Source organism: Prosopis cineraria, unplaced genomic scaffold (genome assembly GCF_029017545.1).
Source record: "Prosopis cineraria cultivar Desert tree isolate PC_DT_omini unplaced genomic scaffold, ASM2901754v1 PC6, whole genome shotgun sequence".
Lineage (NCBI taxonomy): Eukaryota > Viridiplantae > Streptophyta > Magnoliopsida > Fabales > Fabaceae > Prosopis > Prosopis cineraria.
In genome coordinates, this window is record NW_026555337.1 from 38,650,263 (window position 1) to 38,673,075 (window position 22,813).

The following is a 22,813-nucleotide window of genomic DNA, read 5'->3' on the forward strand; positions in this document are numbered from 1 at the left end:
AAAAACTGGCATATTATTGATTATTAGAAAACAAAACTGGAAGTTTCGTTGATCAATAACAAAAGTAAATAAACCAAGAACAAGAACATTTCGGTAATTCCTTTATTTGATGCTATCTTAAACATGTGGGGGGAAAAATCCCCCATATTTTTTTTACACCTAAATCCAAAACCTTTTGGATACCTCACCTAAACAGAGAAAAAAATATCCCTCAATGAATTTGAACCAAATTTTCAATTTTATACCACCTCACATCTCCCATGAGAAATTCCATCTTCACAAGACATGTTTTATATTTCAAGATGATGTGGCTTTTGCAGATAATTCCTCAAGTCTCTCCAATGTAACACTTTTGGGCCTTTCAAGTGGCATCCCAAGGGCGCGGTCCCATATCAGCTGAAATACACAGAAACATTATATCAAAAAAAAAAAATCACAGAAACAACTTTTTCTTAGAAACTTGAGGCAGCAATAAAGAATCTATTAATAATCAGGTTCCTAAGTTATTATACCCCTTCCAGTTCAAAATATAGAACATTAAATTTTTCTTTTCCACAAATGCCCTAATTAATACTGTAGAGAGAGATCATATAAGAAAGAAAATAAAGGTAATTAAGATATATTGATTTTAATTGAAAAGTAGTGCTAATTTTTTTTACCCATTCAATTATACAAACCACATTTACCTACTTTTCTTAATCCTAGTGAAGGTAGTTAAAAATGTTCTATATTTTGGACCTGAGAGAGTATTTCTTTAGTCTCCTTATGGTATCTCTATGTTCTTTTTTCTTTTTCTTTTGCCAGCTTTGGTATATCTGTCACTTGATGTATTCGTAGAGATAACTAGTGCAGTCACTAATCTTTGGAAGTTAGCTAAAAGGGCTAAAACAATTTGGGGACAAGAATAGTTGTTGACTCAAGTGAGACCGAAGAGAATGGCAAACCTGAGGACCAATTCCAAAACTCCTTGATACACCAAAGAGAACGGTGTAATAGCTGTCCAAAATGTATAAAGTGCATTATAATCATCCTCAAATTAGTTGTATAATAACAAATATCTCAAGCGGAACAGCATATAGAAGTGACACCTACCTTTCCTCAGTTAAGCCAAAGTAGTTCAAAAGTACTCCACTGTGAGCATCAACATTAGGCCATGGATTCTTAACCTGCAACATTGAAAACCGTGAAGTCAACAATCAGAAGAACATGCTATGCTTGGTAGCCAGGAACTACCCAGTAGAGCTTTGATATCTACTTACAAGAGAAAGAACAGGGAGAAAAAAGAAAAGAAAAGAAAAGAAAAGAAAGCAGCCTATGCAACAAAATTGAAGTTTTATAACCAAAAGAACCAGACTGGACTGACGTTCATAGTCTGTCTGGGATGAGGAAGGAAGGACTGAATGACTACGCAGTACAGGACCAAAAACCAGAATTCAAGTCATCCCACATACGATGGACATGTTATCAACACAATCAAGGACACAAGACATAATTATTCAATGGCGTCTTGCAATCCATGTAGCCGACCCCACCTAGTGGGACAAAGGCTTGTTGTTGTTGTTGTTGTTGTTGTTGTTTGATGAAATGCTTTTTTATTTTGGTCCTAAAAGCAATGCACAAGAAATATTTACTATGATTTTTTTGAGTTGATGGGACTAAACCAACAATTCTAAGCAACTCAATAAAGACCTAAAATCCTATAATACAATAAGCAATAAAAGCTCAGGTTTAAATTAGGAATCCTTTTATCCTCGTACATTGTCCAAGGCCTGTTCTGTTTTCAATTACCCTTACAAACAAGTATTATTCTGTCAATGTTGAGCAGCCAAGCAAGTATTCAATTCAAAAATTATCATAATTGGAAGCAGATGGCTAGATGATTTTGCATTCAATAAAAAATAAGATGATATCTTCTATAAGATTTTCTTTTACATTCATTCAAAAATAAGGACATTACCTTGCCTAACTGAGTAAGAATGGGAGGCACAACCTCTTTCAGCTTGGATACCTGCGGTGATCACAAATCAAAATTAAATCAAGCAGATTTGTAGCAAATAGACCTTGATTTTGCCACAAGAAGGCACCCCTAATTAACACAATCAAATTAGGAAAAAAGTGATATAACCAGCAGGAACAGTGGATCATCAGGCAGATGCTTCAATGCAAATTCCCTCTGGCATGTGTATCTTGGGTCTGTTTTGCGTAAGACTCCATGTCCATATCCAGGTATAACCTGCTAATTCAAAAAGCAAAACAGCCAACCCTATCAAGTTACCAAAGGTTCTCCACAGAAAAATTTTATCATGAGACAGTAAATCTCAGTTTGGAAAAAATCTTTAAGTGCAAACAGATACATAGTACTATTTGAGAAATTCTTATGGCAAGGAAAAAACCAAAATGTATAGCTCCAGATGCATATCACAAAGTGCTTTAATGCCCGTCAGCCAACAAATCCTTTAATGCAGATAAAATGAACAGTTGAATGAATTTCCTTCCGGATTTGTCTTGTGTGTAGCAATGGACAGTGTATGTTCACACTTCACTGAAAACATCCATCCTAGATTCATTTGCCAGAATAATAATAGACTTAAAATTCTTCATTGAATATGAGTCACTACATTACCTGACCACCATTTAATGTTTTATGAACATAGTCTTTCAATTGTTCTGTACTTATGTGCGGAGTTCCAAACTCTTCAACAACATTTCTGATCCAACGCAAAACCTCCTGAAACCCAAAAAAAAAAAGGAGAAGAATAAGGGAACCAAAATCAATAACATATAACAGAGACAGAGATGGGCCATGATCAGAACAATTTTTCAACTTGACATGATAAGTCAAGATTTGATAAAAATTCAAAAGGTCAGAACAAGCACTAGTTTACTGCTATAGCCGGGAAAGAAAGATCATAAAGTTCAAGCATCGTGCTCCTTCTAAAATAAATACAACTGTAAGGAGCTAGATACTAATTTATAAAAAAAAAATTAAAAGAGAAAAAATAAACCCCTATCACGGAATACTTTGATAATTAATGGATCTAAGCCACATGCATAATTACTGATGGGAAAACCCTCCTACACTTAACTTCAGCAGACAATTGTGCTAAAGCTTTTTAAATGCCAAGTAACTTGTTCCTAAAACTAGAATGTATTGGATTTCTAGCTAGCCAAAAACACATTTTATCTTGAAAACTCATGGTATTGAGTAAACGCCGAGGAATGGTTTTGATACGCACGTGCGCACATATTTAACATGGCCCCTTGTGAAATTTTGTCCAGCTTGAAGCAAAGGATAAAGCACAAGCCAATCATACATTCTGCTGAAATTAAGTTACTTGAAAGAATAGGAGCAGTAGAGTTTGAACTCCCAACTCTGTTCAAAAAGTCTTTAATACCATATTAAGAAATAATTCATTCCAAAAGATTGAGTTGTTTGGAGAAGGAAAGAATGGAATTGATAATATCTTTAACAAAGCCCATAAACAGCATTACTTTGATGACAAAGGAAGAGATCAAAGGATGAGGAAATTAAAAGCATTGGCATGAGTTTCTTAACCAAAAAGTCGACTCCTGTTCAACTAGAAAGATTTTCAGCACAGTACAGTAATTGAATTCTTGGCCATTAGTAATTTTCACTATTTTATATATTGACTTCATGGCGTGCACAAACTCAGTTAGATCGCAGGGAACAAGGGCTACATATTTTCCTATCCACTTATTACTTTTACGAAGCAGTTTCTCTGAGCTTATAAATTTCGACCATGCAGTTTCTTTCTTGATTAAAGATCTTAAAATTGTCAATACAATGCTCCCAAATAGTTAGTTCGGAACACTAAATTGTTCATCTTGATCTGGGACAGAGAAATTTTCTAGCTTACTTTTATGAAATTTTTAAGTCTTATTAAACAGGAAATAATATTGTCTTTTGTGGATTAAGTTACTGACAAGAAGGGGAAAAAGAAAACAAAATTGGGGTCAAGTAATCTACTGAAAATCTAGAACATGAGTAAACAGTCATTAGTTTAGGAGCTTTCTCACTTTGTAAATCGATGTAAAAAAAGGTCATTCGTTGACACTCAATTCTTGAGTTTCCATGGAAAGCATACTAATGTGAAACATGCATCATTTTTTTAGAAAATTAGTTAAGAAAGTGAAACATGCATGCTTTTTCACATTCTAAACCAATTAAAGTATATCTGCATTAGCTAGCAAAAGAAAACCATTAGTGCAGAAAACTGGGGCTAGAAATAAGAGTAGAATGGGGACTTCCCAATAGTAAATATAAAAAACTAAGGACATTTCAAAACAGCAAAAGATGAACCATATTTAAAAGAAAGGTGTGTGTGAGCAAGTGCGTGCAAATGAAACAGTGGGAGAGAGTTAAAATAAATAAACAAATAAATAAAGCAACCTGATTGGCCAAGCCATGCAGTGGGCCAGCTAAACCATTCAGAGCAGCTGTAAAAGCAAGGAAAGGATCTGAAAGTGGACTAGCAACCTGGATTGAACACATAAAAGAAAGAAACAGAGGCATCAACAAAGAAAGGTCTTCATCAATAATTAAAAAAATTATATTATCTCACAAGTTTCAGAATTACAGAAGAAAGAAAACATAAATAACAAAGATGACTTACTAGGTGGGCAGTGTGAGCACTAACATTCCCACCTTCATGATCACTGCAATCCAGTTTTAACTAACATGTCAAGCAGAAAAACATTTGGCGGTTGTTTGAAGAAAAGTTTATAAGTCATCATAAACATAGGATATCAATGGAGAAACAAACCTATGGATGGTGATATACAGCCTCATAAAATCGAGCATTTTTGGATCATCAAATCCCAACATGTGGGAGTAGTTAGCACCATAATCCAAAGAATCATCCATTGGTATGACTTTTCCATCCTTATATTTCCTTTAAGAAGTACAAGAATACATTAATTGATCCAATCATAAGAAAGCTAGCAGAAATGCCATAAACACATATTGATCAATCATCTTATAACTTACCCACAGAAATTTGATTAAGTAGCAATGATGAGGATTATATGATTTGCATACCTTCTATAAACATAAGCAGCAACTGCTGGCACACGAGCAATCAAATTCATGCAATCCTCGTACGTTGGCTCCCAATACCTATATCAACATAAGATATCTGCTAAAGTAACTTCTAAGGTGCAATAAGTTTTGAAAAAGAAAAAAGAAATTCAGAAGCTCACTTTGATTTAGCAATCCCACTCTCATATGCCTTCTGAAATTCACTCTGAACCTGGAAGATGAAATGAATGATTGTAACTCATTTCTCAGCTACTACAGAGAAGTTAACGATGCCATCAGCAAATAAGCAGAAAAGTTTGGTTTATCATGTTCATTAACCCTAACAGTTAATGAACTAAGCCTCTATCTTCTTCCAAAAATATTTTTCGGCAAAGGAAGATATGGAATTTTAAGGATATGGGAGTAAAAAATTATATCAAAGGAAACTAAAAAAGGGAAAACAAAGAAAAATACAAAACTGAGAAAGTGATAGGTACTCAACAGGTTGCGGCACCCTCTCCAGAAAAGCTAACTGGTGGGAGAATCACCCCACTTATGTATCCCATTGAATAACCCATACTATTAGATATCATATGCCACTAAGATATTTCATATTACATGGGTCACCAAGTAGCCTTTTCTAGAGCTATTAACCACTAGCATCGACACAAATGAAAGGATACCAAGCAGAATGAAGTGTCTTTCTCTAGAAGCAAGCTGTTGAGGAAAGAGATCCCATGGTGCCTCAGTCGTCATGAAAATAATTTTACCTATAATTGGAAAGCGACATTCAAGTAACTTCAAAGGCATCCAATTCCTAGTTAATTCTATTCCACTATTGTCTGAGTATGTGTCTCACTGCCTCCACGTCAGACATTAACTAGCAAATGCCAACTCAACCTTGCATATAATAATGAACACAAAGTGCTCTGGCAGCAAGCTAAACATGTGTTTGGATTTATGGTGCAAATACAGGAGCGATGGAGTGGATGAGAGTTGCCAATGCCAGAGACAAGTTGACTGAAAGTCCTCATTTTTTCTCGCTTCCCCAAATCAGAGGATTTGAGTTTTATTGTTTTAAATAATGGTATAGTGTTAAAAAAAAATGGTGTAGCCCTTTTGTGCTGAACCTGAAACATAGTATATGATGACTATATCTTAATATTTGAATTTTAGAATTCCCCTCAATCCCTCTCCAAATAAAGTTATCAAATAAATAAGGAGATGCTTCGTACTGCTCCCTTTCCATTCTTTCTCTCCACTACCTTTCTCTTCACACCAAAATTCCCTGCCGTAGCCTAAGGTCAATTAGACTAACCAAATAGGCTTCTATGAAAAGCAGTCATGCGTCAGTTAAATCCTGCAATGATTTAGATTTTTGTGCCCCAAACAATGTCTTGCATTGGAAACATACCCAAAGAAAAATCTCGCATCAGCAACCCTCAGATATTATTTAAGACTAATTGAAGGGTAGAAGCGATCAGCCAAATTCTCATCCCCCAAAAATAAGTGTTCCAACATAAAGTACCACTTATTCAAAGGTAGAATAAATATAGATAAATAACACCTGCAAATTAGACTAAGTTGCAAAACTAGAATTAACTTTCATTGATGTTACATTGCCTCATGGCACAAAAATATATTTCCAGTTCCAAAAACTAACAGGCATATAAGACGTTTTTAACAGTATATCTCAGTTAAATAAATTTTGCTAGAGATCCCACCAGTTAAGTGACATCGCACAAAGGAAACACTTGACTCATTAAGCCATTCTGAAAGTGATAAAATAATTATCTTAATATGCATGGAACTATAGGTTTTTGAGCAATACTTTATCTACATTGACAATGATGGAGTTTGTGGAGATCAGACCAGTAGAAGGCACTTGTTAGATGATTATTAATGAGTTTATCAATGCAAGAATGGCTTGTGGTAGTCATTGAAAGCATCTATGTTTCTTTTCCATATTCTCGTTTTGTTTCTAGAATTCTGGCTCTCCCCACTGTCCCCTTAAAAAATATTAATTATAGGTGAGGAAAGATATTGGGATCTCACAAAGGCATATAAGTTTCCCAAGATCTTTATTCCTGTCTGATCCAAGTTTACCTTTTCTAGTTCATTACTATTAAAAACATATTAAGTTATAAATTAAATTAAAACATGAAGAAACATGCGCCATTTTCCTGAACAGAAATAACACCATAAAGGTCAATACTCAAGAGGTCTATTTGTCACACAAACTATTTTCTAGCATGTATGAAATTTTCCACCCAGCAGATCATATTATGATACAAGTGTATGATAACAGATGTATTAACTCAACCACAGAAAGAAAAAGCAGTTCAGTTTTCGCATAACTCAGAATGAAATATGCTATTCAACCTGAAGAGCCATGACGCCAGTAGCAAACTGAGTCATTGCATGAGCTTCAACAGGCAGGGCATTGATAGCCTTAAAAGCATAATCTGCAAGGAAAAGTACAAATACACAATAAATGCCTTTTGGTCACATCAAGACTGAAGTCACAGTATCAAGAACACCCTTATCAACAAACTGGCAGAAAAATATTATAGTAACCCAAGACCATGGGGAATAAAAAAGAAAGGCACACCAGAAGCATATAAGTGACACAGAAGCAAAGAGCAAATCTCAACGCAGACATGACACATCAAAGCATGAACTCCATATAAGTTTACAAGTGCATGGTACGTTGTATCAGGAGAGATGAGCATCTCCTCAAACAGGAACCATAAATATTAAAAAACAAATGGAGGCGGAATACAGCAACAACAAAAAAGAGACCTCAAGTACAAACCATAAAAGGACACTAAAGGATTGTTATATCTAAACTTTCAAAATCTATTCTAGTCGATCTAATAGAAAATTGAAAAAAGGAGAGAAGAGATATATTTTTTAAGAACTGTATGTTCTGCATCCATGACAATTTGCTTGGGGCCAATTACAACAGAAACCTTGGTTCATATCTATACAACATTTTATGTGTTGTTATATCTATATTCAAAAACTGGATAAAAGATCAATTAAAACATTTAGAAAGCAACTAAAGCAATGCACGTTAAGTCTAAAGGTTGCATTGATAACCAACATAAGAAAAAAAAGGGACAAACTACAGTTTCAAGGGGGAAAAGTGAACCTGGGATAGTCGCACGACTTCGCAATTCCTGGGATAATGAATCTACTTGTGCTTTGCTTGGTACCTGGGACACAATGAAAAAATGAAGAAATTAAGATCATTGTCAAGTTCCAAATCAATACCACTCATGATATGAAAGCCCCATACAAGGCTATGGTATTTTAGGTAAGACAATCTAAACTAACTCCAATTTGTTTATGTAGAAACGTTAAGTACCTTCCCTGTCAGTAGAAGCCATAGAACAGCCTCAGGCAATGGCTCCCCACCAGGAACAGCAGCTGGAAGAGCTTTTTGGCACTCAGGGATTGACATGCCCCTGAATCGAATTCCCTAGAAAACAGAAGAAACCTGACCTCAAAGGTCCATTTACTAAAAACATAGCAAGTCCAGAATTTTATCAACTAGTCATTAGGAAGTTAAATAATTCACCAAAAAACTGCATATCATTAGACCAATACCTCCTCTGGATCAACTGATGAGCCTAGCCACAACAAAGCTGTCATTCCTCTCATTCCACCAATTACCTTAAATGGTGTTGATGGGCACAAATAGATTAGATCTTTTTCTCTATACAATCTACTATCTCACAAACGGGGAGAAGGAAGGTAGAATGATAAAATGATGTTATCAATTTCAAACTTTATATTGTGACAACAGATAAATTTTTACCATATCAACAGTGGTCTTGCCCAATTCAACCTGTCCATAATCTTTTTTCAGCTTCTTAACACGCTCCTGTAACCAGAATAAAAATATAAAAAAAATGTTGACATAGATCAGGATTGAGTACCAACATATTCCAAAGTCAAAACATCAATTAAAGTTTAGCAAGCTATGCAACAAGAATCAAAGCACAGAAGCAAATCTTCCTCTTCTCAACAATTAATCATCACAGGGGATTGCAAACTAGGTACAATACTTACCACCTAACTTAGAATAGAATGCACATTACAGAAAGAGCTATATGTTTGTAAGAGCACATGCAAGAATATATTGTACCAGCACCTAATACAAGTTTTCAATTGAAAAAAACTCAACCTAACAAAATATACAAATCACTTGCTTAATATGCATAAACATCATAAGTCAGAAAGATATGTCACACTCAAAATGCACACAAAAAGGGCTGAAAAGTAAACATAAAGGAAAGAAGCAAAAAGCATTAGTTGCACATAAACTGTCCAACATAAAATCAAAGCTACGAAATGTCACAAACCTGTTGCTCGGGAATTAGCTCCTTCAACTCAGAATACAGATCCTACATAATAGAATATAACTAGTATGAGCAGAAGTGGACGTAGAAAGAGTTCCAGAGAACAACTTCATCCAGCATTGTATGTTAAACTAAGAAATTTTCTTAATTCTTACATCAGGTATGTTGAACTAACAATGCTTTTAACAGAAAACAAGAATGTACTTCGAGTATTTCAAAAATCAATAACAAATAGCCATGGCTCAAAGGCTCAACGTCAAGTGATAAGTCTCAGAACCTCCGACTTCCCACACGTGAAAATATCAACTCAATCAGAAAATAATATCTAACTAGTCTACAGCCAATTCAAAACAATTTCATAATATCAAGCCTGGAATATACATGACATTCCCAATAAATCAAGCCCAATACATGTCGTCAACTTCAGACTTCAGGCGCCAGAGAGACACACAACACACACACACACAGAGAGAGAGAGAGAGAGATTACAAGATTACTGGAGCTCTGAGTTTGAAGCAATCTAACTGAATCGGCGATGCTAGACTGTTGACCCTGAAATCACAAGCAAGTTTTTTTTCCCGCAGAAATTAGTCTCATACGCAAATAATACAACAAATGACACCCAGACAAAAACAAAATCCATACTTTGCATTAAAAAAGAAAACAAGTAAATTTAATTTAAATTGGATTTCAAGGATTTTCCCCTTCACACTCACCACGCGGGAGCGAAGCTTAGAAAGTGCAGAAATACTTCTGAAGAAAGCCATCTATTGTCCCAATAACCTACAACAACTCTGAGCATTAACAAAGCAGAGGCAAACAATATAGAAGAGCATATAACAAGAAGTTCAGCTCAACAATAAGAAAAATGATAACAGATCACGGATGCAACAAAAACTTCATAGTTCTTTTGAAACGAAAGCTTCAATGAGCAAGAAATCAGATCATATACCGACCCGAAAGAAAATGATAACTGGAATGGCGAAAAGTGATCGAAGACTGATAAATGAGAATGAAAGATGAAATCAGCGAAAAATAAGCAGCATATACCAGGATTCTGGGAATGGAAAATAGTATGGGGTTTGAACGAAAATTAGAATTCAAAGTAGAAGAAAATTAAAAAGGAAAAACATACGGAGTAAAAGTTGGAGAAGTAACAAGTGCGAAAGATGTGGGATCAGCTACGACTCTCAGAATGAAGAGGACGGAAAGAGCGTGTGAGGCGAGCGCTTTTCAAAACAGAAAGTGATTATTCGACGCTGAGACTCTGATTTGTAAGAAACACGCCGGGTTCATTCTTCTGACCCAAAAAGCGGGGTTTATTTTCATTTTTTTTTATTTTCCCTTTTGGGCTCAAAGGAAAAGTAATTAATTTAATTAGGATTAGGACTACGACTCTAGGTGAATTTGTTAATTAATATACGTATATACACAATTACAAACAATCACATAATCACTAAAATTTAAATACATACATATGAATATATATACGCATTTATTTAATTTATTTTCTTTTCTCAGCACTTCATTAAATTAAAATATATTTTTCAGCTTTGCGTTTAATAATATTACAATTAATATCAAATTAAAATATATTTAAATGTAAAGAAGTCAAATCTTCACTATATGAACAAGAAAAAGGTAATAAAAGTATTTTTGACCACATAAAGAAATGGGACAGTTATAATAACAATAATATATTAATAAAATAATGATGCTTAAAAATATTGAAATTCTAATAGTAAGTTATAGTTTATAACCAAATTATTTTTTTGGCCAAAATAGCTTATAACAAAATAATGACACTTAATAATATTGTCCTTGATCCTCAAACATTATTCTATTAAAATTAACCTAAGAGACAATGGTTGCATAAATAACTTAGTAACAGTGAAGAATTTTAAGTAAAAAAAATCATGTTGTAATTTATCTTTTGGCTAAGATTTGTCCTAAATAATTTTTTAAATATTTGTAAATAATGACGATGTTATGTTCTATATAAGGCTGAGGACACGACACAATTCTTGTCGGAATGCAAAAAAAAAAAATTAATTAGGATAAATTAGGAGGCAAAATATGTTTGCATCCAATTTTAGTAGTAATTAAAATCCTATGTAATTAGCATTCATACAATGATTTTGATCAGCAAGTCAATTATTACTGATATTTGTTTGGAAAAACTTAAATACTTAGTTTTATATATTTAATATATTTATTTTCAATTAAATCAAAATATGTAAATCTATTATAAATTATTTACTCAATAAATAATCATGTTATTAATATTATTAATATATTAAAATTCATTTGTCTTAATTTAATTTAATAAAAGAACATTAAGTAAGTATATAAAGATGAATATTTAATCTTACCTTATTGAAAATTTTTCCTGATTTGAGAAACTAGTTTTTTTCACTAAACTCAAGTGTTATTGGTTACATGTAGTTAATTTTTATTTAATTAGTTAAGTACTATGTTATTGATTTGAATGTTGGTTTTAACTGTGGAATGATGAATACAAAGACAGCTGATGTTTCGGATTTGAAATTGCAATTGCAATTAAATTTCTAAAATGTCTGCGATAACGAAAGAAGGTTAGGTTGGAGGCGCGGGCGCCGCGCGGCACACCTAAGCATCGCATCCTATTCCTGACCTTTCCAGTATCGGTGGGTCAAATCAAAAGTTCAATACTACAACCTCACGTGGCTGAAATGGAGTGCTAATATTATTTTATGTTCTTTATTGTAAGACATAATTAAGTATTTCATCAAAATCAAAAAAAATATAGTTATATTATTAATTTTAAATAAAAATTGAAAATAGAATTAATATTTATTTTTATTTTTATTTAAATAAAAAATTAAAATTTGCATTATATTTTATCTCTTATAGTTAATTAATTTAAATAAAGCTAATTTTTTTTTAGAAAGCATCTTATAATAAGAATTAAAAGAAGCATATTTTTTTCCTTTCTCGAAAAATATTTTGAGAAATTTATAAAAAAAAAAGTAAAATTATAAACTATTTTTAATGAACTTGATTTGTATGCGTAACTTTACCAGAAAGAAAAACATACACCTTATAAATTTAGACAAAGTGAGTGTGTGTTTACTACTTAATAATATATGAAGTATTTTAAATTAATCCTATATAATAATAAAGGTTTGTTATTTAATTGAAATTTTATAAAATCACAATAATTTTTTAGTTTTACCCTTAATAATGTTAAAATTAATACTATGATGGTAGAGGGTAAAGTACATAATTAATATATCCTCTGTTTTCAAGACACAAGCACAAATTGTTTCATTACTCAAAAATATTATTAACATCCTTTACATTTAAGAACAAAATAAACTTCTAGAAAACATGGACAAAAGAGTATAAGTTACTTTCAACATATTTAACTAAAATTTAGAAAAACATTAAAATTTATTAACTTTCTCTAAAATTTTGATAAAGTTTTAAATTTTATTTCTATTAAATATAAATATTTCAACAACTTATTTTTTCTCACCCATATTTAATGAAGTTAAAAGGAAAAACTTATAATAAAAAGTCAATCATATGCTTTGTAAACAAGACCCAAAACAATTCCTCTTTCCCTTATAAATAGAACTAGAGGATCAAAAAGTGTATATATACACTCACATGTATGTATATACTCCATCCATTTTTGAATAAAAGAGGAATTATGATGTGTCTTTTTTATTTATAAGCAAAATTATAAATTTTAAGAAGTATTTATTACATTTTTTTTCAAATTGCTGCTCATACAGTCAATGTTTATTTTCATTAGATAAATTTGTTTCATTAATTATAGAAATAATTTAATCAAAATTTTTTAATTCTTGACATAATTATTATACTTAACTAACTTTCTCAAATTGTGTGAATCATTATTTTCTCTTTATATATGAAAATGGAGGAAGAGCAGTGTATTACATTATTTTTTTTTTTTTGAAAATCATAATTGCAATTGAGTTTAGATTAAATTTATCCCTAAGGCATCCTGAGAGAAGCTTTACTCCCTCGTTCAAAGAGATCCTCATGGTTTTGAAAAATTACTTTCATGAATGAAGCTGTGTAATAAAGAGGGAAACAATTGTATAACTAAATATTTTTCTTATCTTCATGTCAATGTATACTAGCACAGATCTCTTATTCAAATTATTATTATTGAGAGTAAAAGTTAAATAATTTCTTTCATTGCTATGCACGTTCCACTTATGTTAAGAGGTGAGAATTTTGAAATTCAAATCTTTCCTTATATTTATAAGCAAAAACTAAATATCGATCGTATTTTGTATGGAATATGTCATGAGTCCCACATCGAGAAGCCTCACAAATATTATGAAATTTTTTAATGTGAAGGGCTCTCCCACCCAACAGCTAGTCTTTTGGATGAGCTCTCTTTTAAACTTATGCTCATCAAATTGGTGCTTTTATTAAGAGACTAGTGTCATAAAAAGGGCTATCCACGAAGGGTTTCAACCGACAGAAGGCCGAGTAAAATGCCATGGAGTGAAGCCACCGGGGACATCAGCTCTTGACGGGATGATATTGTCACAAGTCCCAAATGTGACGAGTATAAGTCCAAAAGGAAAGCTCATCCAAAAGACTAGCCTGTTGGGTGGGAGAGCCTCAACTTATAAACCCCACAATACTTATGAGACTCCCGATGTAAACTCGTGACAGAATACAAGGAGGGAAAACCATTTTCATTACTTATCATTTTTAAAAATATTTAACTTTTAACTAAAGTGTGAGTGGTAGAAGCTCTTATTATATACTTAAGTGAATAACTGAGTGTTTGAATCACAGCTTATGTAGATGTCCCGGCTTATTTGATAGGGTTTACTACCCTTAGTATCCCGGAAGATAAAAAAGGGTATACTTATATTCACAAAAAAAAAGAAAGAAAGAAATATTAAATTTCTAATAGGATTTGAATAAAGGAATAATGGAAAAGTAAAAAGAAAAAATAAACAAGCAAAAGGTGAATTCATGCAAGCTTTGGATATTGGGACAAAATTATGGAATCTGGATTAGCTATGAGTGTTGCCCATCCTCTTGCCTAGTGAGTATCCACATTGTAATTGTAGGATTTCATCAACGATTGAAAATTCATGCTTAACCAAAAATAAATATGAGGATACATTTTAAGCATTTTTCTGTAATTATATGAATAGTTGTATTAGGATATAGAGCACACGCAAAAAATTGAGCTGTGATTTGATGTTTTATATGTATTTTGTGCTTATATCTCTAGCAGCCGTTCGATTATTGAATCGATGATCTCTATAATGCTACGTGGAACACTCACTCATGGACGAGAGGATTTGAGACATATTATCCAAAATCATGAGCCTCTAGCCTTTTTTGTTCAAGCGTGTGATTTTGGCCGAGGGATTAAAAAAATTTGATGCATGACTTTAATTTATTGTTATGAAGTTTATACTTTTAAGATCAACGATATATGGGCTTGTATATACTTATAATTGTAACAATACCTTAACTTCAAAAGGAGACAATTAAAGTCAAAAGCACAGCCACTGGATCAAAAAGAAACTGTACGAATTATTATTTGTGATATAAGATATTGTATATATATACATACAAACATATATTTACAGACCAAGAAGATCACAGAAAGATGATAATAATACAGTAAAAGAAGGGCCTTAATTAGTCCATAGTACTTAACTGTTCGATGAAACCATCCAATTCTGAGAAGCCATGATCAAAGAAACCACTCAACCTGGACTTTGACTTTGACCTTGTTCTCGATATCTCATCATGATCTTCTTCTTCGCCTTCATGCTTGATCCTTTTCATATTTCGCAGACCCAGAAAGTCGTCTTCTTCTTCTTCGTTTTCCGTCAGATCTTTGGTGTTTGGTGGAATCCTCCTCCTCCTTCTATCATCATCATCATCATCTTCTGGTTTTCCAGTCAATCTCTGAACAAGATCTCTGAAATTCGCAGCATCGGTTTGTATGATTCTCGGTGCATCAACATGAATAACTCTGATCTTTGGCTTGAGTTTTGAGATGATCATGTTCGAGCCTACTCTCTGATCGATCCCTAAGTTAGATGACGACGACGACGAACTTGGAAAAAGTGCGTGTGGCTTTGTCATTGATCTGTATCTTCTATGGAAGCTCAAGCTAGCTATGCAATATAATTTTTATAGAAAGAATAATACACACCTTTATCATGGGGAGAACAAGAGGTTAATTAACCAATGTGTAATCAAGCTTTGAAAACTAGGGTTGGATATATATATATATATATATATATATATCTTACAAACTTCACAATCAATGTAGAAGTGATAAAATAATAACTTGGTAAGTATAGACGAAACAGAAAAGAAAAAATAATAAGGTTATTATTCATATAAGAAGTCTCTTTTGTACTTTAGATAAAAATAATTATCATTAATTTATCATAATATAAATGTTATTATATCATATATTAGAAATTTTCTGTGTGTATAAAAATTTTCAGTGCATATTCATAAAAATTTAAGTATCTTTTTATTGAATATATATAACTAGTTAAATCAATTGAAAGGTGCTTGCTCAACTGATCGAAAAAGTTAAATTAATTTGTTTAGGAGTCTTGAGTTCAAGAAAAATATATGCAATCGCGTTAAATAATAAATATATTAAAGACATTCCCATAATACTCTTGAGATAGTAATTAATAATAATGGTCCCATGATTCGAATCAATTTGGGTGGAAGGTGATGTAATACTCAAGTTTTTTTCCAGGATGCCAATTAAATAAAAAAAAACTAGTTGGGATCAAGAGAATAAAATATTTAATATTAAATTTTATCCTAATAAAAATAAGCTCAAGATGTTTAATTTCAACTAGTCCAATAACTAGACCTCATTTCGCACATTAGATTAGGGACCAAAGAAGCGGAACTCTAAAATTTACTTGTTTGGTATATGAGAACCCAATTCTTTAGGGAACTCAATTTTACCAAAAATTATGAACTCAACTTCATCATTTTCCTATAAAAACTTAATTACATCCCTCTCACTTAAATAATTCTTTTATCTCTCTTTAATTACCATACCAAACATATTTATTATCTCACTTTTATTTTTACTTCCATTATAGGGCATAGGTTGATCAATCCCACTTTAGATACCTACAACAAAGTTAAGACGTTTGGTTGAAGTTAAGCCCAAATTGACCCTACATGCACGTGAACAGTCTAAATGAGCATGCCACATTATAACAACAACACAACATGTCATCGATCATGTTCTTAGAGAAAGGAAAAAGATGAACATGCCATGCATATGAGATTACATTTGATTCCAATTTTAATTTATCTAGCCATGATCCAATGAACGAACAGTATTTAATGGCATTACCAAAAAAAAAAGTTTGAATCAATTTTCAAGTATAATTCAGTTATTTCATTTTTCCATGCTTTTTAAATTTTTTTAAAAATGTTTGGTGAACATCATTTTATTGCCATGCTTATAGCTGAAGCTGAAGCCTCTAGTTTTCTAGTTTAAAAACTAAGAGCCATTTTTTTGATATGGAAGGCACATCCAATATTTTCTATAATATCCACACTTAGCGTGAATAGTCTTCCATTGGTAGTAAATTAATTTTCTAACAAAGATTATCATTGACCAAGAAGAGTGAAACGTAATTCGCCATACCTCAAACTCACGAACTAATTAAATTATGACAGCTTTTTATTTAGAAATTAGAAAAATTACGATGCAATCAACATTCTCAATTGGCCTGACCATTTTTTAACCGGTAAAAAACATTTATGTTGCTATCACAAGTTGATCACAACGATCAATATAAATATACCATCGATATTGATATTAATATATTAATTAATGTATTGTTATTAAATTTCATGTGTAATGATCTAGTTTTGTGGCAAAAATAGAAACCATAATAGAATGCGCCAAGAATAAACTAGTCCTTATTATTAATATGTTTCATCAGGTCAAAGTTAAGATTTTTGTTATCCCAAAACCCTAGAGCTTGTTCTTAAAGCTAGAGTAGTTAAAAAGAGAAAGGTAATAGGGCAAGACTTGACGTTTTGAGACGTGAAATGATTTTTTTATTGTTAAATTTAATGAAAGATTAATGTTAATAAATTAATCAGTATTATAAAAAAAACATAATCATCAGCACCTATAATTTTGTTGAATTTTGTTTTTAATTCTTATAATTTTTTTAGTATTTTTAATTCTTATAAGAATTTAAACTACTGACAACACTTAAATTGTAAATATTTAAATAACAAACGTTACTCAATTTTATTGAAATTTTAAAGGTTGAAAACACTAAAAAAAATTTTATAGAAACCGATGATTATGTTTTCAGCATGAAAAGAATCAAACTTTTAATATTGACATTTTTAAAAAGGTCTTCGTCCCGAAAGCAAGCGATATCTAAGAACGCACAGTTTAATTACTTCTTTAATTCGGTACCCATCGATCCGATAAGAAGATATATTTAAGCAAATTTGACATTAAAATTAGAAATAATATGATCATGTTGAGAGGACATCGGCCAAAAAAAAAAAAAGTGTTGACAACGACCCATTTAACTCTCATAATGCTCAGATTTGGACCAATACTACTGATTATGTCATCATATACAATTTTACTAAAATACATCACCTTCTTTTATCAACTGATTCAATTTTTTAATATATATGATAAATTAAAAACCCTAATCGTCGTTTACATGTCTGTCTCAGCAATTGTCTCCACAAGTTGATTAATTTAATTAGTTTTTAAAAATTTTATTGTAATCCTAATTGTGAAGTGTTAACCACCCAACTAAACAAAGATACCAAAATAATCATTTTCAAGTTTTTCATTGACTTGACTTTTGCAAGTTGCAATATTTTGGCAGTACTTTTATGCTGAGCCTATAAGTATATCACTAAAAAAACAAGAAATCTCATATTGAATACATTAAAATAAAGGATGGTCAATAAACTAAATGAATGTATGATGTACTATTCCACATGGTATACAAAAATGAGGTTCACTATATTCATAAATCTTATAAATAATGCATTTTGTTATAAATTTTATATTGATAAAAAAACCCCCATTAACTCAACATTCTACATATTTTTTAGTAAATATATAAGTTCGATCATCAATTATATATGCGTGTGTTAATTAAATTAATCACTTCTATTTCTGACAACTTCTCATCACCCAAGGTTTCTTGGAGAACAAGTTGGGGATATGTGTGCAAACTTAAATGGTTTAATGTCTTAAAACCATACGTAAACGTGGGTTGGCTTTTGCCCTGCCACATACTTCTCTATCAATATCCATTCTTTATTTTTTGTGTGAGATAACTTAGATTCGAAGGTATATGTGTAAATTACTAATTAATTATTAAAGTCTAAATATAATAGACTTATGTCTTTAATAATTTTCAAATTGTTCAAGGCAAGTTGCACACCACAAAAAACACTAGTCACGTATGTGTATGTTGTGTGTTTTGTGTTAGTGGCAAAAGAAAAAATTTCACATTGCCTACTTGATGAGAACTCCTAATGTATATATACTAAAAAGAGAAAGTGAGTTAACAAATGAGTTTGAAGAAAAAGTGAGCTTATATGCATATAAAAAAGTTAGTACAGGGCAATGGCTATTGAAAATAGCTTATTTTCCACCTCGTGCATGAAGTACAGTGGCACCCGGCACTTTTCACTTGATTTGTTTTTGCAAAATTATAAAATTAATTTTGTGAAATATGCTCACCAAGAAATCCTTCAATTTGCACATTTCGAATTTAAATTTCTCCCTTGCAGTAACCGCGCTTTATTGTACATTAACCAGAGATTATTTTTAATTTAACTATTTCCCTTCCAGTAATCATGGTGTTTAATGCAGCACAATAAAAGGAGAGCCAAATATGTGATAATCCTCCTAAGCAGAATACAAATTTGGTTCAAGGAGAGATGATAACAGTGACATCATTGCTACTGTGGTCTCTCAAATTCTCTTGACTCTAGGACTACCAAGCACATCTGTGTTAATTTTAGAATATGTTTACTTCCCATAATCCTATAAAAGAAGAAGATTGGCTTTACCTTGTTGATTCTTGAACTACCAAAATTCAAGGGAAAGGAAAAAGTGATCTTAAAACTTATATTTAGAAAGACTTTGGCTTTAAATGATATTTTGCATGTGCTTGGAGTTAAAGCGAACTTGGTTTCAGTTGCTATATATACTAGGAAAAGTTAGGGCTAAAGTGTCATTTGAATTTGATTAGATTGTGATGCCAAAAAATAATGTATTTGTGGGAAAGACTTATTGTACTCAGGGATTGTTTATCTTAAATGTTGATTAAATAAATAATAGTGCACCTTCTAATTATATGCTTGTCTTTTTGATTGACTATCTTTTAACTTGTGGCATGCTATATTAGATTATGAAAGTAAAGGCTATATAAGTAGAACGCGTCGCCTTAACCTAAATTTTCAAATTAAAAATGACATTTTTGAAAAATGCAAAGTGTGTACAAAAACTAAACAAAGTAAAATACTTCATTTTCTCTCAAAGAGAAATGAGTTGCTTTCATTAGTACACACTAATTTGGATGATTTGAAATAACCATGGACAGAGGTGGTAAAAGGTATTACATTATTTTTATTGATTATTTTTTAAAATATACTAAAGTATGTTTGTTGAGAAATAAGATGGGACTTTTGAAAAATTTCTTTTGTATAAAATACAAATTGAAAATCAATTAAATAAAAAGACTAAGAGAGTAAGATCGGACAAAGAATGAGAATATGTTTTATTAAATATATTTATGAAAAAGAGGGAGTTATCTATGAAGTAATTCCTCCTTGTTTTCTAGAGTTCAATATAATGGTGTTGTAGAAAAGAAAATAAGACTTTAAAAGAAATGACGAACGTAACACTATAAATTTATGAACCTAAATTTTTTGTAAATTATTAGTTTAATAAATCATTTTTATATCATTAAATCCTTACCATGGGAGAAAAAAGAACTATCATGGTAACAAATAGTCAAATTTTTTTTTTAACTTACCATAGTAGAAAAGAATTTTTTTATAAACAAACATTTTACGAATGGCCTATCATGATAGAAAGGATTTAATATAATATGTAAGTTTTATCATGATAATTAAGATACTGTTATAGTAATATTTTTCGTAATGGAAGACAATGTGAAACTATTCACATCAGGGGATCCCTTAGAAGCAAGCCACATTCAAAATCAAGGAAAATAGCTTTGAAATCAAAAGTTAGTGCATAAGCCTAACTTAAGGTGATAAAATCTTAAACAATTTCTAAAGACATATTTTTTTATAATTATGTGATCCAAATGTACATCCAACTCAATATATATACAACGAGTTTTGTTTAAGTACTAGTATTTTTCCAAGTAGATACTTGTTTAGCAATACCCAAATAAGTCCAACGTAAATTTATCATAATCCAACACTTGTCCTTGATAAAAAAAAATGGTTATAGGATATATACTTGTCCATAATATAAACACATATTTACTAACTAATTAATACCTATAAGTAAATTTACTTACATTAATAATATCTCAAAAAGCAATTAGAATTGTAGGGGATAGATAGGATTCTCACAGTCAAGCATAATATTTTACATCTAAGGTTATGAGGGATAACCAAATTCTCATGGCATAATATTCAAATCAAATTAAGATCAAGAGAGATAGACAGAATCATCTTGACCAGATAGATGTGTCAAATTGAAGATCACAAACTATATGTTTTAAAAAATAATATATGTCATAAGTTGACACAGTATACATTATATAAATCAAAATAAGAGGCAATAAGAAAGTAGTGTCTCATGCACCAAAATTTATGCCCTTGGTGCTTTCTCAGTCAAACTCGCTCTTGTAAAATTAATAACCATAGAGAATGAGACTTAAAAGTCTCAATAACTAAAAATTAATATGCAATGATATATATAGATATAACTAATCATGTGATTGTCAAGTGGGCACACCAAAAATATTTTACAGAATAATATTTTCAAATAAACCAACAATATTTAATTATATAATTACATCTTACATCCTCCTTTCGCCATGCCTAGATGCCAAATCACCTAACCAAATATGAGTTGAACCAAGTTACAAGCTACATGTCACTTATTGGATTCAATGAGGGCTTATCATGTAGTAATAATTAACCAAATAGAAATTTTTAACATGTATTAAAATACATTGACAAGTCATGTATAATTAAACAACCGAATGAGAATATAACATAATAATAGTATCTCATCATAATACATATATATAAATTTTAACCCACTTGACAATAATTCTAAACAAATATATACAAGTTTTTATTTTCAAACAAATTATAATTTTCCAAACAACAAACAACACATAACTAATCACACACACACACCCATAACAATATATTAATAATGATTATCTTGTATTTTGAACAATAAGTTTTCCCTTAGAACTCTCCTTTCACCACTCACTTTATCAATACAATTTACACAATTATTTCATAATACTATATATAATTTCATATTAAAATTAATAATAACTCTAATTTAAAGAATTAAAAAATTTTAGGCCTAAAATCTATATTAACACTTAATTCAAGGCTAGAGCCTCATTTAATTTTCCAAAATTCTCTTCTAAAATTTTCATACCCTAATAAATTATATTTAAGCTTCAAATGACTCATAATATCACAATTTCATTAATTTATATTTTAAAAATTCCTTCAAAAATAAATTAAAAATTTAAAAATTATCCTCAAGTCTCAAATCATCATTTTGCAACCTTAAAAATATTTATTTATATTTAAATAAATATATAATAATTAAAAATTCATCCCAACCATATAGATTTAGATGTTAACTCAAAAAATTTTAAATTAGAATTTTAACCTTATAAAAATATTTATAGCATTTATTACACGCCTAATAACCTTAACACTCATTTTCAATTATTATAACTTTATATTAATAACCATTCTATAGGAAAGCTTTAATCCTTAAATTTACTTTGCTACCCTCAATATTTATACCATTAAAAAGCTCTTATCACATAAGATAAATTTTGTGAAGAGAGTTTTAGGATTAGGAGTGGTTTTGAGCATTCAAATAATCTGAAAACTTAAAATATTCACTTGAAAATGGCGGACGCGGACTGGAGTGGAGAAGAAGAAAAAGACGCCGATTTCCTCTCTCTCTCTCTGCGAATGTGTAAACGAAGGAGGGGCAGGGGATATAATATTAAATAGAGATGTGGGTCCCACAGCCACAGCCCCTCCATTTCACTCTTTCTCTCTCTCTTTCTCTTTATTTCTTTTTTTTAAAAAAAAAAAAACACATACCATATATATA

General features: G+C 31.1%; 2 protein-coding genes across 5 annotated transcripts; both read right to left on the reverse strand.

Annotated features, from left to right (window-relative positions):
* Positions 1-69: 69 nt before the first annotated feature.
* LOC129313183 (citrate synthase, mitochondrial) lies at positions 70-10,695 on the reverse strand. 4 transcript variants are annotated; one of them, XM_054956152.1, is made up of 21 exons: positions 10,541-10,644; positions 10,362-10,404; positions 10,122-10,188; positions 9,895-9,957; positions 9,409-9,450; positions 8,862-8,927; positions 8,651-8,716; positions 8,409-8,522; positions 8,193-8,256; positions 7,421-7,503; positions 5,221-5,270; positions 5,060-5,137; positions 4,785-4,913; positions 4,635-4,677; positions 4,412-4,498; positions 2,624-2,728; positions 2,126-2,233; positions 1,958-2,008; positions 1,093-1,166; positions 945-996; positions 70-396 (listed from the first exon to the last, which is right to left on the reverse strand). In XM_054956152.1, the coding sequence occupies exons 3-21, from the start codon at positions 10,170-10,172 to the stop codon at positions 298-300; spliced, it is 1,425 nt and encodes a 474-aa protein (XP_054812127.1). In that variant the 5' UTR covers positions 10,173-10,188; positions 10,362-10,404; positions 10,541-10,644; the 3' UTR covers positions 70-297. The 4 variants fall into 4 exon arrangements, with proteins under 4 accessions (XP_054812127.1, XP_054812126.1, XP_054812128.1 ...); XM_054956151.1 differs by lacking the exon at positions 10,362-10,404 and having other exon boundaries at positions 10,541-10,695; XM_054956153.1 differs by lacking the exon at positions 10,362-10,404 and having other exon boundaries at positions 10,122-10,186; positions 10,561-10,620.
* Positions 10,696-15,093: 4,398 nt separating this feature from the next.
* On the reverse strand, positions 15,094-15,546 carry LOC129314133 (VQ motif-containing protein 25-like). The gene has a single exon (XM_054957505.1). The coding sequence runs from the start codon at positions 15,544-15,546 to the stop codon at positions 15,094-15,096; it is 453 nt and encodes a 150-aa protein (XP_054813480.1).
* Positions 15,547-22,813: the final 7,267 nt, after the last annotated feature.

Excerpts from the sequence above, each read along its gene's own strand:
- LOC129314133 (XM_054957505.1), bottom strand. The coding sequence starts at position 15,546 with ATGACAAAGCCACACGCACTTTTTCCAAGTTCGTCGTCGTCGTCATCT.
- LOC129313183 (XM_054956151.1), bottom strand. The coding sequence starts at position 10,172 with ATGGCTTTCTTCAGAAGTATTTCTGCACTTTCTAAGCTTCGCTCCCGC. Across the intron at positions 8,928-9,408 it reads AGCTAATTCCCGAGCAACAG|GAGCGTGTTAAGAAGCTGAA; the intron begins GTTTGTGACATT and ends TTCTGGTTACAG. Across the intron at positions 2,234-2,623 it reads AAACATTAAATGGTGGTCAG|GTTATACCTGGATATGGACA; the intron begins GTAATGTAGTGA and ends TTGAATTAGCAG.